This window comes from Gouania willdenowi, chromosome 1 (assembly GCF_900634775.1).
Source record: "Gouania willdenowi chromosome 1, fGouWil2.1, whole genome shotgun sequence".
Lineage (NCBI taxonomy): Eukaryota > Metazoa > Chordata > Actinopteri > Blenniiformes > Gobiesocidae > Gouania > Gouania willdenowi.
The window spans coordinates 45,558,764-45,579,154 of record NC_041044.1 but is presented as its reverse complement, the minus strand read 5'-3'; the positions used below and the strand labels follow the sequence as shown (position 1 = coordinate 45,579,154).

Sequence of the window (20,391 nt, the reverse complement as noted above, 5' to 3'; positions counted from 1 at the left end):
GGGACAGGAAGTAGTACAAAGACACAATAAAATACCCAAATTATTTTCAAAATAAAATACTACGTGTTCAAGGGGGAAAACACCGACCTTCCTGGACCTCCAACGGGCTCATTTCAGACTCTGGAGAATAAAACCTGTCCGCTAATACCACATTTTAGAAAACATAAACACTTTTTTTTTGGATGTTGGGCGTTCATGAGGAAAATATCATGTGATCACATGGTTTCTCCTTTCCATCAGTGAACTAATGAACAGTTGTTGTGATGCTGTAGCTGTGTGCTCTCTGACCACAGCTACTGTGTGGATGAGGTGTCCCAGCAATCACACACTTTCATACACAGGAGAAGATCTACAGGGAATGTTTCAAACATCTACCATCGATCGCCATCAACAGGTTGGACAACTGGCTTATACAATTGTTGCAAATTACTGATGACGTCGTCATGGTAACAGCTCAGCGGGAATCTCCACCGTCCAAAGGTCTCGACCACCGCGTACAGCGAGTGGCGCCCTCAGCCAGCGCGGATTGGACAACTCGGTCACGTGCTTCTCCTGCAGACCAATCAGGAGAGCTGAACGCTGAAAACGCTCAAGCTCCGCCCCATGCAGGAAGGCGGGGCATAGCCAAGTCCTGCCCACATCCACCAACCCTGGAACAGATCAAAGAGTGATTGATGTCATCATTTAAAGTAGAAAATCAAAAGCTCATGCCTGCTACTACGCCTCGTCCATAGCGCTCCCCGGACTCCATCAGTGCTCTGATCTGGACCTCATTCATCCCAACGCGCTCCATCAGAACCTCCCTCCACTCATCCCCCTCCCAGTCCCTCTGAGCCACGTGGACCCCCAGGGTCCGGTTCTGTAGGTTGGACAGCAGCGGCCTCCAGCGCGTCTCCAGCGTCTTCATCCCATCCAGAACCAGGCCAGCGTACGGCTGTCTGAAGGACAGGCAGGGCACGGTCAGCTCCATCTGAGGGACTGGAACACCAACACACCAGTCATTTCACATGAAAACCAGTCCAGAGTTTAATTCCCCCCCTGCTGTTCATAAAAGCAGGTTTATCACTAAAACTAACCTCAATATGTCATTTATGTCATGTATGAGAAAAATAGGTTTTAATTGTAGGTTTAGCCTTTCACACTGGAGTCTGACACACACACACACACACACACACTCTAGTCTCCTTTGGTAAAGGATATTTCCTAGGATAAAGGAGGTTATCAAGGAAGCAATGAGCCTCTTTTACTTGTGCTTTTAGTCATATCTACAGCTAACCTGTAACCATGGTGATTTAGCCTCTACAGCTAACCTGTAACCATGGTGATTTAGCCTCTACAGCTAACCTGTAACCATGGTGATTTAGCCTCTACAGCTAACCTGTAACCATAAAAAATGTTGGTTAAATTCTGGGTGTCTCTTTAGTGTATTACATGAAATATACAGATCTTAACAAACATATCAGACCACCATCCTCTGTGACGTTAAATCACAGCATTGGTAAAATATCAGAATCACAATAGTTTTTTATTGACAAGTACATCTGCATGTATTTTTAAAGTCCAGTGAGCATGAAATGTTTTTGTTTCTGTCATTTGTCTAATCTCTAAAACATAAGGCAATGGTTGGTGGTCACATACATTTGTTAACCAACATATTTGATGTTTTGCTTTTTAGCGAAGAATGAAATGATGAATTAATGAAGATCAAAGGAGCGTTGGTTACTTCTAAGCAGTGTTGGTAACGTTATTTTAATAAAGTCATTAGTTATAATTAATCACTACTTGTTCCAAAAAGTAACTGAGTTAGTAACTGAATTACTCTATAATAATAAAAGTAACTCATTACCAAGGAAAGTAACTATTTGTGTTACTATTAAAAAAAAAAAGTTAATATATGTCAAATAATTCATATTTTTTAGACGTGTGTGTCGTTGTTTCATTAAATTATAGTTGTTTACAACAGATGTGGACAAAGTCTTCACTCCTGGATATAATGAACACTTCACATGTACGTTCTTGTTTTTGATCATAATTAATATAAAGTAGTGTTTGTAAGATGGTGTTAAAGGTCCTCAGCACTTCACCAAAGTCTGACGGGAAAAAATCAAGCAATGTGCAAAAGAATGTTTCCAAACATGGAACAGTACGTAGCTACGGTAGCTATTGCTAATCAACATGTTGGACAAACCCAGTCTGACATCAGCGTTTTATTGACTTGCGCATAAACGTGTTCAGATAAAACAACGATTAAAGAGCATATACAGTATGTTTACTCACTTTTATTTATTTATTCCAAATATGCAAATAGTACAAGGCTTCCTGTTTACTTTTTAACAAATTAATAGCACAACATAATATAGAAATGAAGATTTTGAGAAATCAAAATAAAAAATGAATCATAAAAATAAATAAATTAATGACATATTTGAAAAGGAGTGAGAAGAAGCCTAGCTTGATAGCTCTCACCCTTTTATCTAAATAAAATTAATGTAATGCATGTAAATGTGTATGTGTATTTTGGTATAAAAAAAAAAAAGATTTCACGATGAATTTCGATTTTTTTTTTGGGTGCTGCCGATTTAAATTTTTCAATTTAAAAAATAAATTTAAAAAAATATTTTTTTCAGGAAAATGTAATCAATATTTTTGTGTATTTGTACCATATTTCAGTGGTGGTTACAATGTGTTCAGATCAGTGTTTAAACTGATACAATAGGATAAATTATTATTTCTTATTTTTATACATTATCAGTAGCTCAGGGTGATTTATCATTAATGTTCTCACTTACAGTTGTTACAATGATGTCATTATGTTGTCATGGTTACTTTGAGACTTCTACACAATAGTTTCAGTGAAAATAAACTTGTTGCACTTTATTTTATGATGACAGTGTGTTATACTGTATTTTCTTTTTTTCAGTGAAAATGTGTAAAAACACTAATAATAAATAATAAACAGGATGTTTTAAAACAAATAGTTTTGACTCAATTTGTCTGAATGATCAATATCTTCTGATGAACATATACAGCAACTAGATTTATCATCTCTACGTTTAATGTTGATATTAACTGAGTAGAATATTGTGATATATCATGATACCGTATCGTGACCCAAGTATCGCGATACGTATTGTATTGTAACATCCTTGCCAATACTCACCACTAATGTGTGTGTGTGTATATATACAGTATATATATATATACATACACTCATATATATACACACATACTGTACATAATTCTACACATTCACATTCTCTACCTCTCATCACCATACCACATCAATCAATAAATAATAATCATTATAATAATCAATAATAGCCACTAAATAACCTGTGTTTGTATATTTTCTGAACTGGTTGATATTTGGACTTAGCGTGAGTTTAGATCATTCCACGACTTGACACCAGAAATACATTTACAGAAACTTTAAGGTTGAATGTTATGCTAATATTTTACCAACTGGGTTTAGAATGTAGAACTTCTTCATGAGTCAGCTCAAATTAAATCAGATGAGAGCATTCTGACTAGGGCTGAACGATTAATTGCATTTGCGATATTAGTGCAATATCATGAAACACAATTTTCTAATCACAAAAGCTGCATTTTTATTTGACTTTTGACTTGTTAAGTTGAGAGTGTTTAAGAAATACAGTCCACATGTTTACATGTTTCATAAAACATGAAGTTATTTAGATATGTTGAAGAGGTAAAGCCACAGATTTGTTTGATTTATTGTTGTAATCTGTGCTTTAAAATGTATATTTTATATTTATTTAAACTTTAAATAAATAAGAAATGGTTTATTATGAAACAAATTAATTTATTACTTGAAAAAATAATGACATATTAAATCACAATATTGAGTAATGGTCCTGCACTGACCTATGTTAATGTGTTTATTGTGACTAGATTTAGTTATGAGTGTTTTTTGTTACATCACATGGACATAATGAACATCTTTATGTGGACACGCCCCTCATGTACCGTGGAGGAAGCTGTAGGTTTGACCACATGGTTATAGCAGTGGCTCCACCCATTTTAGCTCTTTTTTTATTATGATAAACCTAAGGAAATAGGTTGTATATTTATTTATTTTTTTGCCCTGGCATTTATTTACTGTTAAGTTGAAATGTTGAAAAATAATTTTGAATAAAATTTTATGTAATAACTGACAATTGCTTGTTTATTTTAAGGTCTTTCATATTTCATGACACACTATTGATATCGTTGTTTACAAACACAAAAGTGTAATTTATCTGATTAATCGATGGATTAATCAGATAAATGATCTGATTCATCTGTCTGATATCTGCAGCACTAAACGTGACTTTCTCACACACAACTTTATGCTGATGTGTTGATTTTTCACATTTATTCATTTAAATCTATGAAAACAATAATTATCACTCTACACATTTCACAACAAACCTAAATGTTCCTGACGTCACACCTTCAAACACAACCTCATTTAACCATCCATGAAAAAGCTACTGGCCCCTCCCACTTTTCTATAGTAATACATACTTCCTACAGACACTGACCTACTGACAATGTGAGATCAACTGATTATAGTGATTCATGTCAATCTGATAGTGAGGACAGTGATATTGATATTTAGTGATGTGTATATGATAATAAATGTAATATAGGACATATATATGTAATATGAATAAATATACATTAAATCTTGTTTATAATAATCACTCCTGTGAATATGTACATGTAGTGCAGTTACTGCTCATGTATGCAAATTAACAATTCACCATTAAATGTATTATTTTGAAAAAGTGTTTTTTAATACATTATATTTTAGCTTAAATTTATTTGTTATTCAGATTTTACCTCAAATATAACCTTTGAATTAGAATAATAATAATAATGAGAAGTAATGGTGATGTTAAAGCTACAGTAGAAGTTTTATTGATCATTTTATCATGTTGACTGTTCCTAGAAAACAACTTCAGGTATAGTAATGCATTATTATATCACACATTTCAAAATGCTTTATTTTGTACTTCAAGTGCTGATTCAGCATTTTTATATATTTTACCGTTTTTCTAAATGTTCACCTTTAGCATCGTTTTTCTCAAACATTTCCTGATGAATCTTTATGTGTGTGTGTATCCATAAAATGAAGAGTCCGTCCTTAAGACTGCTCTACTGTAAAGTGCCTTGAGATACCATTGGTTATGATTTGGCGCTATACAAATAAAGATTGATTGATTGATTGATTGATTGATTTATATATTTATGATGTAAAATATAAAAACATGACGTAGCCCCTATAGGACGATATTAAGGTACAGACAGAGTTTCATCAGCTGAACATTTGTGTTGAAGTGTTTGTTTATAAGTGATTTATTCTGTTGTTTAAACTGTTTAAAATCACTTCTTTCACTATAGAGTCAGACTGACAAACACTAAATATAAAGTTTATTAACGGAGATAAAAACACACAGATCATGAGAAACTCAGTGAAACTGTGATTATTTTAGTACAAACATTTCTTATTGTCACAGAATTAGTTGATGATGTGAAAAGTGTGAAGTTTTACCTAAAACGGTCTTTTCTTCTTCTTCTTCTTCTTCTTCTTCTTCTTCTTCTTCTTCTTCTTCTTCTTCTTCTTCTTCTTCTTCTTCTTCTTCTTCTTCTTCTTCTTCTTCTTCTTCTTCTTCTTCTTCTTCTTCTTGGAACCTAAAGGTTAGCTCTTCTGCTCCTAGCGTTCACAGCGGGAACTACACAATAAATAACTACAGTATATAATAAATAACTATAGTACATAATAAATAACTACAGTATATAATAAATAACTACAGTATATAATAAATAACTACAGTATATAATAAAACACTATAGTACATAATAAATAACTACAGTATATAATAAATAACTACAGTACATAATAAATAACTATAGTATATAATAAATAACTACAGTATATAATAAAACACTATAGTACATAATAAATAACTACAGTATATAATAAATAACTACAGTACATAATAAATAACTACAGTATATAATAAATAACTACAGTACATAATAAATAACTACAGTATATAATAAATAACTACAGTATATAATAAATAACTACAGTATATAATAAAACACTACAGTACATAATAAATAACTACAGTATATAATAAATAACTACAGTACATAATAAATAACTATAGTATATAATAAATAACTACAGTATATAATAAATAACTACAGTATATAATAAAACACTATAGTACATAATAAATAACTACAGTATATAATAAATAACTACAGTATATAATAAAACACTATAGTACATAATAAATAACTACAGTATATAATAAATAACTACAGTACATAATAAATAACTACAGTATATAATAAATAACTACAGTATATAATAAATAACTACAGTATATAATAAAACACTATAGTACATAATAAATAACTACAGTATATAATAAATAACTACAGTATATAATAAATAACTACAGTATATAATAAAACACTATAGTACATAATAAATAACTACAGTATATAATAAATAACTACAGTATATAATAAAACACTATAGTACATAATAAATAACTACAGTATATAATAAATAACTACAGTACATAATAAATAACTACAGTACATAATAAATAATTACAGTATATAATAAATAACTACAGTATATAATAAATAACTACAGTATATAATAAAACACTATAGTACATAACAAATAACTACAGTATATAATAAATAACTACAGTACATAATAAATAACTACAGTATATAATAAATAACTACAGTATATAATAAAACACTATAGTACATAATAAATAACTACAGTATATAATAATAATACTACAGTATATAATAAACACTATAGTACATAATAAATAACTACAGTATATAAATAAATAACTACAGTACATAATAATAACTACAGTACATAATAAATAATTACAGTATATAATAATAACTACAGTATATAATAAATAACTACAGTATATAATAAACACTATAGTACATAACAAATAACTACAGTATATAATAAATAACTACAGTACATAATAAATAACTACAGTATATAATAAATAACTACAGTATATATAAACAACTATAGTACATAATAAATAACTACAGTATATAATAAATAACTACGTACATAATAATAACTACAGTATATAATAAATAACTACAGTATATAATAAATAACTACAGTATTTATATATATATATATAGTACAATGCTCGGTTGGAGAGAGGTTGGAGAGGCGTTAAGAGAGAGGTCATTTAGGTTAGAGAGGGACCGGAGAGGGTCCCATTCCTCTCTCTAACACTCCCTCTATGTCTGCTTCTTCCCTTGTGTGTTTGCTCCTGTTCTCCTTCTGGCTTTTGTCTTGCAGGTCCGTGGGATCCTCAGTGTGGAGTTACAGAGTCTCAACAACTCTGTCTCCACCCTTTCCTCTGCACACACCCAACACAGCATAACGTGGATGGCTGTTCATCATAGGAATGGGATCCACACAAGGTTCCTGCTGCTTAACAGAAGGTTTTCCTTGCCGCCATGATGAATTCATGTTGGGTGTGGGATACATATGTATGTGTATATACGTATATATGCATATGTGTGTATCCATAAAATGAAGAGTCCGTCCTTAAGACTGCTCTACTGTAAAGTGCCTTGAGATACCATTGGTTATGATTTGGCGCTATACAAATAAAGATTGATTGATTGATTGATTGATTGATTGATTGATTGATTGATTGATTGATTGATTGAATATAGTACAGGTTAGACATGTACTGCACTTGTTTCCAGCAACGACGAGCCTAGATGTCAGCCTTTACGAACAATCCAGGTGGTAATGACGGCTGAGATTTGAGTAGCAATAAATGATTGGGAGTTAACGCCTCCAAATCGTTGAGATCTCTTGATGCCTGTGTTATTGCTCAGCTGTTGTCACAGAACACCGTCACCAAGCCTTCTTCATCCAATGATTGTGTTTTGAGAACTGAGTTCAGGACCTTGTGGACTGACCGGATCAACCTCTCCCATGCACCTCCATGGTGAGATGCAGCTGGTGTATTGAACATCCATTTTACTCCTTTTTGCAGCAGCATCCCATTCATGAGGTTGTGATTCAACTTGTCAATGGCCTCTCTTAACTCACGTTCAGCGCCAACAAAGTTTGTACCATTATCTGAACGGATTTCCAGGACTTGACCACGTCTGGCAATAAACCTTCTGAGTCCATTGATGAAGGAATCCGTGTCTAGAAAAGACAGTACTTTGAGATGTATTGCTCGTATAGCCAGGCATGTGAAAATGAGCCCATACCTCTTGACCAAAGCACGCCCATGCTTCACTTCAAATGGCCCAAAACAATCTAAGCTAATATGACTGAAGGGGGGTTCATCTGGATCGTAAATCGAACTGACTATTGACAAGATTCCTCTTCTTGTGAGTGGACAGTTCTTGAGTGTGATCTTAAATTTGAATGTGTCCGACTGCACATGCCACTGCACGCCCAAAGCTCGCTCCACAGGTAAGACATCACTGTACAGATCAAAGTCTTTTTTACATCCTTGGCCCTCTCCTCAGGATGAATAGCAGCGAGGACTGTCCTGCAGTTACTGATCCATGTTGTTTGCTTAAAACCGCCTTTGGCACATAGTTCTTTGAGCTCCTTACATAGGGACATAGTATCATTTTCAGAGTTGACAGACACCAGAGAGCCATCGACATAGAAATGGTGAAGCAGGGTGATGACTGCTTCATGACTGAAGTAGTTATGATTGTACTCAGCACACTTTTGAAGGGCAAAACAGGCACAGCTTGGACTGGACGTAGCGCCAAACAGGTGCGCCACCATTCTGTACTCAACTAGATCTTCTTCAAACTTTCCGCCAGGCCACCACAGGACTCTTAACAGGTCGCAATCTTCAGGTGGCACCTTGACCTGATGAAACATAGCCTCAACATCTACCATGAGCACCAGTGGTTCTTTGCAGAATCTGGTCAGGACACCAACGAGCTGGCTTGTTAGATCAGGTCCTTGAAGAAGCTGGGAGTTTAAGGAAGTCCCTAGGAATGGGGCCCAGCAGTTTTTTCTTTGTAGGGTGGTACACACCATAGTGAGGTATGCACCACACCCTTCCGTCCCAGCATATCAACTGCTTGGTTGGAACTCTCTCTGCATTTCCATTCTTAAGCATCTCAGACATGAATGTAATGTAATCTGAGCAAAAAGATGGATCTTTGGACAGGCGTTTCTTGAGACCTAATGCACGTTGTTCTGCAACTGTCTTATTATTTGGTATTTTGAGGTATCTCTGTTTTTTTGGCAAACCAAAGTTGTAGTGCCCATTGATGAGCTTGACTGAACTTCTTTTGATAATCCATGTTGCTCATCCTGTTGTGTTTCAGGGAAATCCACCTTCAGCTGCTTCTCCCAAAGCTCATCCAGTTTTGCCACCGAGATGCGGTTTACTGTGACATTAGGTTTAAAACATGGATTGACTATTCGGCAATCCTCTGAGCGGACCGTTCACCGGCCAGCCCTGGATGGTCTTGATGGCATAAGGGCCCCCGCCTACTGCACGAACCACCTCCCAGGGCTCCAGCGCCTGAGGTACATTGGTGCCAATGAGGAGATCCACATCTGTTTCAACCTCAGGTATCTGTATGTGCCTCAGATGCGGCCATTGCTGAAGGTTTTTTGTTTGTGGAATGTTTCCTTGGTGGACAGGCATGTTCCTTTGCGTGAAAATCTCTGGCGAGTCACAAAAGTTGTTAGATTTCAGCCCAGACACTTCCAAATCAGTCAACATGTAACTGTCCATGACTTTTTCCTACCCCATCATTCTGAGGAGAATCCCAAGTTTTGCAGTCTGCAAGGTGCAGTCTGGCAGATTGCCAGAACCGCAACCGAGCAAAAACAACCAATCAGAGCCAGGATTGTGTTTGATGGGCTGTCTGACAGCTGTTGTTCACAGGCCCCGCCCCTTGGCTGTAGCGCCATCTTTTTTACAGTATATGGTCTGGAGGACTAGAACATGGAATTAGCGACTTTTCTTTTCTGCTTGAAAGGTAACTGCTGCTTGATTTACATTGTTTGATTTGTAATTGTTACACTAGAACTCTGTAGTGCATGTGTTGTTTGTGTGAGCGCAGCAGCCTCCGTGTGGGCTGCTGTAAGTGACATTGTGTTTTTGCTGCTCCTGAGGTATTTGCACATTGAGAGAGAGAAGCACTGCAGTAATATGCTTATAACAGACCATGCACTGTGATGTTGCTGTCGGACTAACGTTAGCTTGTTAGCTCCTCTGAGGGAGGGACTTTGGAGAGTTTGGAGGCGGGGCAAGAGAGCAGCGGGGAGGGAGGGGGAGGGAGCTATCTGGGAGTCGCGGACTGCACCTTTAATCCAGTTCATGAGCCGTTTGGTGCAGAACAAAGCAGGGCTCCCAGGATCCAATAATGCATAAGTGATCAGTCTCTTGACTTCTTTTGGACTTCACCTGGACAGGCAGTATTGACAACGTACAGTCCTGCTTGCCGGCCCCAGTTAAGCCATTGAACTGAACAGACACCACAGCACCATCCCTGGCCCCTTCTGAGCCATCAATAGCCTGAGTGGAACTTGTTTTTTTTTGTTTTGGAGTGGACATGCCACAACGTGGGATGCTTCAGAATGCATACTCTGCATGTGAGACGTCTTTTGCAATCTCTACTTCTGTGTCCAATGCACAAACAACCAAAGCACATCCTGTGTTCCTTCAAAAAATACATGTTTTCATCTTGTGGTTTTGTATCACTCCGAGACATCCCATATTTTGACTCTTTTTTTCCAGTTCCAGGTGCGTCTTGAATGTCGTGGTGGGCACGTTTAGATCACTCACAGAGTCTCCCATAGCGTTACAGCACTCCAATGACAATAGACTGTAGGCCTGCAGTGCATTGATATCTTCACCTTTCACCAAAGGCCATGAGAGCACCTTATCCATGTAGGCAGAGGCAATTTTGAATGGATCTCCAAAATGTTCTCCTAACAAAGCTTTTGCCTTAATGTAACCACGAGCAGGTGGCAGGTGCTGACAGATTTTAACTAAATCACGGGACTGGCCTCTGGTATACTGTTTGAGATAATACAAACAGTCATTGTGGCTTGGAGCTCTGTCTTCAATGTTGTGCTTGTCACGGCAAATTTGTGGTTGACCTCATTTGGAGACATGATTTATTGCTCTGGTTGAGTGATGGAGTCCAGGTGAGGCATTGATGATTTTATAAAAAAAAAAGGTTTATTATAAAACTAAATAAAAAAGAGTACAAAGATGGACAACATTAGTGACCGCCCCGGGCGGACGTCCCATGATCGAGTGGCCCACAGTTCTAACTCATCACGTATATTCCCCCTCAGTCCCCCTCCCTCCTCCCCCCAGGAGATAAAGAGGACAGAGGAGGTGAAAGAAGAGGGTGAAAAGAGACAGTTTCTTCTTTAGGTCAAAACGTGTTGGAGGTGTGTGCGTGTATGGTGTTTGTGTGTATGAATGGATGTGTATTGTGTGTATGTGTGACTATGTGAGTGTGTGTAGGCATGTGAGTGTGTGATGCCTCTGTGTCTGAGGGATAAGATGTGTTTTGGGAAGCTGACCTTGAGAAGAGAGCAGAAAACATGAGACAGCAGAAATGAAAAGTCTCAACTTAAAGCCTTAAAAAGAATAAGGTCTATGAGTAAATATGTTAATAAACATAACTAACAATTTTTGCCCTGACATGCTCAAAGGCTCTTATGAAGGTTTGATGTTGCAATGGATCTTTGTCAAAAATGTGCAGGTCTTGTTTGGGTAGAAGGAAAAGAGACTGTTGTTCAACCAGTAAAGATGTAATTTTATTCTGCTTCTCCAGAACTGTTATCAGATGTTGATCAGATGTGTTCTTTGTTGTAGGTTCAGTTTGATCACACTGGATGAATGAATGGTTTGATGCAGTGTTCCATCAGTTGGTAATGCTGGCAGGCCAACCTCCATCACTGCAGTATGAAACTGATTTTGGTGACTCACTTTGGGCCTCACAGCAGCACCACTTAAAGACACGGCGTCCCTTATGAGCTTTGTTGGTGATGGTTGTGCAGTGAATGCAGGAATAAATGGAGCAGCATCCACATTTAACAGCATATTTTTACTCTTTTGTAAATAAGAGTTCATTCCATCTGATTTGACAGAGAAACTAGAACCTTCTGAGGCTTTTAACACATTCACTTTAGCTATAAAAGAGTCCAACTCTATGTCCATGTTTTCCTCATCTGTTCTTGCTGCTCTTCCATTTTGCGTCGCAGTTGTTCCTGTTGCTCCTGTGTAGCATGTTTCTCTTTGAGTATTTTCTGACGAACCATAAGAGCAGCAGTTTCAGCCTCTGCCTTTAATTGGGCTGAAGTGGTGCTGACACAACAGATTCATACGACAGTGCTGTGTTCTCTTGTTTTTCTTTTAGATGTATTTGAAACACTGTCACTTGGTCCAATATCCACTGGTGCACTTTTCAAATCCATCACTGTTTTCAAAATACATGATGTTGTTTTGTTATTGAAAGCTGACTCTTCAGTTAGGACACCAGCCTGACCAACAGCGCCCTCTGCTGAGCTCTGATGTGAATCAACATCCTTTGGCAGCTCCAACAGCCATTTATTTGCCTCCTCCACAAAAGCAGATTTATGTTGTTCAACGTTGTCAAACCAAGCATTTTGTTTTTCTCGTTCTTCAGCAGGAACCATTGGAATAACCTTATCATGGAGCTGGCTGGCCTCATTGAACAAACTGGACACATTTTAAAGGCATGATCGAACCTTTTCAGCATTTTCAACATGTTTCATGAGTCCTGTTATTTCTCTTATTGTGCATTTGATCCTTTTCACCCTCTACATCATTCATCACCTGCTGAATGATGTTTCAATAGTTACGTCATCATCATCATCATCATCAATTAGAGCAGGACAACCTTCATCTGTGATCAGGAAGGTTAAAGCATCCTGAGGTCAAAGGTCAGAGCTGCTCTGAGAGCTGAACGTTAGCAGAGCTGCAGCTCTTTAAACTTTCATCATCATCTCCTCTGAGGGCATCAATTATTCACACACACACACACACACACACACACACACACACACACACACACACACACACACACACACACACACACACACACACACACACACACACACACACACACAGCAGCAGTTAAAACTTTTCACCATCAGCCTCTGTGAAGCTCCACCCCCTCACTCTCAGCATGGGGTGGAGCTTCATAGGGCCACAGTCGCTCTCTGAAATTTAATGAGCGGTCGGCGCTCGGTTAATGCCTAATGAGCACCGAGATGAAGAGAGCGTAGGTGTCGTCATGGTGACGGGAAGTGTGGAGAGAGGAAGTCTTCACTGTTAAGTCCAAACAGAACACACCTTAGTACCTGTACCACACACACACACACACACACACACACACACACACACACACACACACACACACACACACACACACACACACACACACACACACACACACACACTAAGTGAGAGAGGATGGGATGCATGCAGTGGTCCTGATGCTGCTGTTGCTACAGTAACGGTTAGGCCAAGTAGTGTTGGAGGGAGTGCTAAAGGCCTTTCATCATCTGAAACTCCTGCTACAACACACACACACACACACACACACACACACACACACACACACACACACACACACACACACACACACACACCCACACACACACACACACACACACACACACACACACACACACACACACACACACACACACACACACACAGACAGAAGAAGCAACCTGCAGAAACAGTTACCATAGCAACAGCAGCATCAGGACCACTGCGTGCCAACCTCTCACTGATTCTGTGTGTGTGACCAATTAGGATTCCACACACACACACACGCACGCACACACACACACACACGCACACACACACACACACATGCGCGCACACACACGCACACACACACAGATCTGCTGATGGCGCTACATCATTACAGTACTACACAACAGTCACACACTTCACTGTAATATTACAATGTTACATATAGTTGTGTGTGTGTGTGTGTGTGTGTGTGTGTGTGTGTGTGTGTGTGTGTGTGTGTGTGTGTGTGTGTGTGTGTGTGTGTGTGTGTGTGTGTGTGTTATTTACAGGCAGAGTTGTTCTCAGCTGCCCTCAGTGTTGGTTTTATTTTGAAGGTCTTGGTGCCGAGTGGGAAGGTGACTTCAGGGACCTGATACAGGACAGGCAGGCATCATGACCTTCATCATCATCATCATCATCATCATCATCACTATTCAGCACCTCAACACAGTGCTTACATTCACACCTCAGAGCCAGTGTTAATTAAAACCCAGCTCACACACACACACACACACACACACAGAAGGGGCGAGGGCTGTCGGTCGATACAAGCTGATGGAGCTTCAGGACGGCGATCAATAACCTCTGAGGGTGAAGCAAACAATGCTAATTGCACACACACACACACACACACACACACACACACACACACACACACACACACACACACACACACACACACACACACACACACACACTTACTTCAAATCTCCATTAAACAAGCTTTAGTTTGAAACCTGAAGGACTTCACCTGACCTTCTCAGCTTTTATTTTGAAGGTCCCAGGTGATGGTGTTCTAAAGCTGAAGGTCATCTTACAGGAAGTGGTGGTGAGGCTGAATTATTGATGACTTAATGGACCAGCTTTCATTTTTTCAGCGGGCGTCACCTGAGATTTCCCATGAGGCCACGGGGCTCTGCCCCCATCCAAACATTCACAGTCACCTCCAACACAGTCACATGACCCTCGTCCTCCAATCACCAGCAGCTGCTGTGGCTCTGGAGCCTCTAACTCCAGTTCTCCACATCATTCTGGGTCTGTGTCAGGCGAATCCTTTCGGAACCAGGGAGGGACATGAACAGTGCTTGAAGCTGATTGGGCGAAGCGTCTGTCCACCATGAATTGTTTTAGCCAATCACACGGTAACAAATGATGATATCATCATCGGCATGCATCATCAAGGCTCCATCTTTATCGCCCAAAAATGCAAACTCAGTTTATAGCAGCTTCCACACGTTTATTCTGCTGCGTCGACATCTTTCTGTTTTAATTCGGAGTTATGCTAATAGCGGTAGCCCAGCTAGTTCCTCTCCCCGCAACCAGGATATCCTGCCCTAAACCACAACACTGCCTCATGATTGGTTCAAACCGGTTTGGTTCATGTTCGAAAGACAAAGGCGGGAACAGTACAAGTTCAGGCAAGGTTAGTGTGCTGTAGCTCCTCCCACTCCACATTCTTAAAGCCAAAACACGGCACTTAGGGGCGCTGCCATTTTGCAAATTTAACATCATTTGGAGCCAGAGTCTGCGCAGTAAGGTCCAATGGGAGGAGCCCTGGTAACACACCACGCCCATACTGTCCTGATGAGTTACACAGTCCAGCTACACCACAAACATATGTATCTTTCCCACTGGAAATTCTACCACTTGTTCAGATCATAGAGGTTAGAACTAGAACTAGGAGCTCATGAAAGATGAAAAAACTGAACGAAAAAGTTTAATAATGTCTCAGCTTTCCTCCACAACGTAACTGCTATTCAGAGAGAGAGCTACGTAAGATCTACTGCTGTCAATCATCGTCATATATGGCGTAAAATCCCATTTTTCAACCTCAAATAATTTATTTAAAACAAAGTTCACAGAAAAATGAGCACTTGAACACAATCAGTTGGTCACACCCTTTTTTCCTTTGAGCAGGGGTGGGTAGAGTACAGCATAGACATACATGCTGATGAATAATTGACTTAACTAACGTACTGTAGTTTTGTATGAAGTAAAGATTGACAATAACTCCAGATATATTTGCTAAATGTTTTAATGTCAATATAAAGTTTTTCTGCAACAATCAGTGTCTGAAATAATAAGTGTGTGTGTGTGTGTCCATGGAAACTGCAGCCTCCTCACTGCTGATTGGTCCACATCCAGCTCAGCACGCGCCCTGAAGTTAGCTCTCATGACATCACTGCTGTTATCAGCCTTTCAAAATAAGAGACTATAGCAGGAGGAATAGTGTTTAATTTATTATAAAAATATATTTTTTAATGAAATTATAATTACACTATCATTTTGATGTAGTTTGTTTAATGAACCATATTAATTAATATTGTCTGTAATTTAGGGAACAAATCAGAGGCGGGGCAGGGGGCGGGGCAAATGACCCAAATAACCCAAATAATAAAGCTCATAATAACATAATTTTACAACATACACACGACCACAACAGCAGCTTACACGCTTCAACACCACAGAGAACGACTATGTCATTATGAAGTCCATCAAACAGACATGAAGTTTAACAAAACCATAGAACAATAAAAACATCAGGATGGTCACTAACACGACTTCAAAACATCTCAGTGTTTTATTTTGACATCCACTTTAACCATTTCACCTCAGAGCCTGTATCAGTAGATATAAAGTTTAGTCAAACTAACACAGTGACCCACATGTTCACTAACACTATTTAATATAAGTACTATAGACATAGTCACTACTATACGCTCTGTGAACTAGTCCATGATGATCTACGTTCATTTTCTTTGTTCTGTCATTCTCTATAGACATCATGGTAAGTCCATCAGTCTCTAATGTCCCACTGTGCTCCTCATATGGTTTTAATATGTTTTAACTTAGAGAATGAGCGGGTCACGTGACTGACGTACCCGTACACATACTCTGTATGTCATGGAGGGCCCGCCTTCTCCAGCTCCCCTGAGCCATGGTAGAGACCCGCCTCCCTTAAGTCCTACCTCCTGTAGCTCCGCCCCTGTGTGTGATGCTCACGTTCTGTTTTTGTTCTGATGGAAAAATAGGTGATTAATGCAGCACTAATGACACATGTCATCTCATAGGGGCAATGTCAAGGATGTGCAGTCAACCTTTTTCAAATCAAATCAAATCAAGATTTGATTTGATTTGACCTTTTTTGCGCCAAAATGTCAAGGTCAAGGTCGCGTCAAGAGTCAAAATTCAAAATTGTCCATATTTCTACGCATATTTATTGTACAAGTTTAATGTTTACATTTCTGAAAATCTCATCTCAAGTGGAGTATTTTATATAGTTGGACTGAAGCTGTACGACCTACCAGTAAACGATGAGTAGGTGTCAAAGTTCATGGTGCATGCTATTAAAGAAAAATGCATATAACTCTAATATACAAAGTTTAAACTGCCTCATATTTGATACACATGTTGACTGTCCATCCCTAAACAAGAATCAATGTGAAAAAGTATCTATATATGTGTATTATATATATATATATATATATATATATATATATATATATATATATATATATATATATGTATATATATACTTTTTCACCTATAACTTGGCCACAAATTGAGATAAAATGCTCAGACGAGTACCGTTGAACACCTCCTTTGTGTATTTTTGTTGTTGTTTGGAGTATTTTTCTGTAATGTATGTTTTTTTTGGAGTCATCTTGTGTGTTTTTTAGTCTTTTTGTATATTTTTGTACATTTTTGTTGTCGTTTTGTGTACTTTTTGTATAAATATTGTTTAGTTTTTTGTTTTATTTTACTCATTTAGTATATTTTTTTATTATAAATACTGTGTGTGTGTGTGTGTGTGTGTGTGTGTGCGTGTGTTCAGACTTTTATTGTGAAGGAGCTCGGTGCTTCATGTCACATCATCATCATCATCATCATCATCTCGGTCTGGGGGGCGAACGGGGAACGACGAGCTGGCGCGAGGATGGCAACGGAAGATGCCGTGTAGCGGGATCAGCACCGGCTCCGGTACCGGTACCGGGTCTGGGGGGTCGGGCCTGCAGAGAGCGCGTCCGGTGACGGTGACGGTGTCCGCGGTGAGTCTGGCTCTGAGCTCCGTGTCCCTGGTGCTGCTCATCACCTCCATCTCCACCGACCACTGGTACCGGACCGACACCCGCCGCCACCAGCTCAACTGTGACCGGGCAGGCTCCGACTCTAACGGCCAGAAGAACCGGGACATGCCCATCTACCACCTGCCCCTGGTGGACACCGGGCCCGGGGCCGCGCGGCACCGGGACGTGTCCCTGATGAAGCCTGTGCACGTGGGCAGCAGAGAGGAGGAGCTACTGGAGAACTGGAGAGCGATCCTCGGAATGGGTATATTAGAGACTGAGTGTGGACGACCTCTGTTCTCTACTCACTCTGGGCTGTGGAGGAAGTGCTACTACACCGACCTGGACCCAGATATAGACCGGCTCATTGACAAGGGTAGACACACACACACACACACACACACACACACATTATATATATATATTAACATTAATATACATTCATACATCCACCTGGACCCAGATATAGACCGGCTCATTCAGAGGGGCACACACACATTAATACACACTCAAATGTATACACAAACATGTTGTTTACCTTCACGTGTTCCTCATACTGTTAACGTGGAGTGTAGGCTGGTTATGGGCGGGGCTTCTGGAGTAGTATAGACACACCCAGTCACTCTAACGGTGACCTAATGGTTAAAGAAATGAGCTTGTAATTGGAGGGTTGCTGGTTCAAACCTCACCTGGGCCATCTGTGGAACATTTACCCTCACTGCTATCACACCATGTTTATCATCAAAACATTATTTAACGGTATAAATCAATATAGGTACTGTAACTCAGTGTGTACAAACCATCACCTGTGTGTGTGTGCAGGAATTGCTGATCGCTGCACCGCGGTAAAGTATCATTTCTCTCAGCCAATCAGATTGAGGAACATCCCTCTGAACCTGACCAGGACCATTCAGCAGGACGAGTGGCACCTACTCCGTTAGTACACACACACACACACACACACACTACAGTCTGGAGTGTTTAGTATGAGGATGAATAGACGTTGCCATGGTAACCGCCTCTTACATAAGCCTGTCACTGACCATTACCATGGTGACCATGGACAAACACAGAGTCGGCCACAACATTATGGCTGTCCTAATATTCCCTCCTATCTCTTTTCCTTAACCCTGCTGTGGATGAGGTCACAGAAAGGTGTTAGGGCGAAGACTTTCAAAAGGAGTTAAGGAAAGGCCATCACATTATTTAGACAGTCAGACACACTTCCACTAGTTGACATAATAACAATAATAATCGTGGTGATAAAACTTTGCATTTCCTAAAATGGACTAAAAGCTAAATTTCTACCACTGTCCCTCTAACCACTGAAGACAAGTGGATAGGAAAGGAGATAGGAAGGAATATTGGGACACAGGCTGTGACTTCTGTTAATGTTGAGACAAACACTTCCTGTTAGCCTGATGCTAACAATCTGTTAGCGCAGAGCAAAGGGTTGAAAACATGAATCACTCACTGTGTGTGTGTGTGTGTGTGTGTGTGTGTGTCAGACCTGCGTAGGATCACAGCAGGGTTCCTGGGCATGGCGGTGGCTGTGCTGCTGTGTGGGAGCATCGTAGCGTCCGTTGGATTCTTCTGGGAGGAAAGTCTGACTCAGCACGTCTCAGGCCTGCTCTTCCTCATGGCCGGTAATCTTCATCATCATCATCATCATCACATTGATCTGATCTGATCTAAGATAAGCTAGGACACACTCACTAATGTATCAGTGATGTGTGTACAGCACGTCACATGTTTGCTCTTCTGATGGTTTATGTGTGTGTGTGTGTGTGTAGGTATCTTCTGCAGCATCTCTCTCTGCACATATGCAGCCAGTGTGACCTATGACCTCTCCAGAACTCCGCCCTTCATCTACGGCCTTCCTGGGGACGTGGACCACGGCTTTGGTTGGTCTCTGTTCTGTGCTGGCCTCAGTCTGAGTCTGACCGTCAGCGCCGGCCTCCTCGGCACCGTCTTCCCCTGCCTGGGTCAGAACCGAGCGCTCCGGGCCAAAGCCAGCCACGCCTCCTCCGTCTGAGCCACCTATCACACGCAGGGGGCGGGGCCTGATTCAGAATAAGGCTTCAATAATCTTTGTGTTGTTTCTGTAAAGTTAGACCTGGACGTATCACACTGTGGCGCCACCTGCTGGATGCTTGTGTTTGTGCCATGGACTGAGTTACTGATGACATCATACACGACAATGACGTCATTACGGGGGGCGGGGCATTTGATATTGGACAGAAAACAGCTGGTATACATATGATATTATTATTCTGCATCAATAGTCAGTGTTAACCTGCGCTCACACACACACACACACACACACACACACACACACACACACACACACAGAGCTGCAATCCAACACTCATTAAAACTTTTTGTATACTTCAGAATAGAGAAGTGGTGACTCTTTAGTGCTGTCACTCAGTGTTTTACATTAATGTGAA

General features: G+C 39.7%; 2 protein-coding genes across 2 annotated transcripts; one reads left to right on the top strand and one right to left on the bottom strand.

The window, feature by feature from the left end:
• LOC114459263 (uncharacterized protein CXorf40 homolog) lies at positions 1–5,605 on the bottom strand. Its single transcript, XM_028441786.1, has 3 exons — positions 5,558–5,605; positions 712–978; positions 1–650 (listed from the first exon to the last, which is right to left on the bottom strand). Exons 2-3 carry the CDS (start codon positions 968–970, stop codon positions 442–444), a joined length of 468 nt encoding a protein of 155 aa, XP_028297587.1. The 5' UTR covers positions 971–978; positions 5,558–5,605; the 3' UTR covers positions 1–441.
• Positions 5,606–17,713: 12,108 nt separating this feature from the next.
• On the top strand, positions 17,714–20,286 carry tmem178a (transmembrane protein 178a). The gene is made up of 4 exons (XM_028435077.1): positions 17,714–18,317; positions 18,764–18,877; positions 19,450–19,587; positions 19,735–20,286. Exons 1-4 carry the CDS (start codon positions 17,825–17,827, stop codon positions 19,974–19,976), a joined length of 987 nt encoding a protein of 328 aa, XP_028290878.1. The 5' UTR covers positions 17,714–17,824; the 3' UTR covers positions 19,977–20,286.
• Positions 20,287–20,391: the final 105 nt, after the last annotated feature.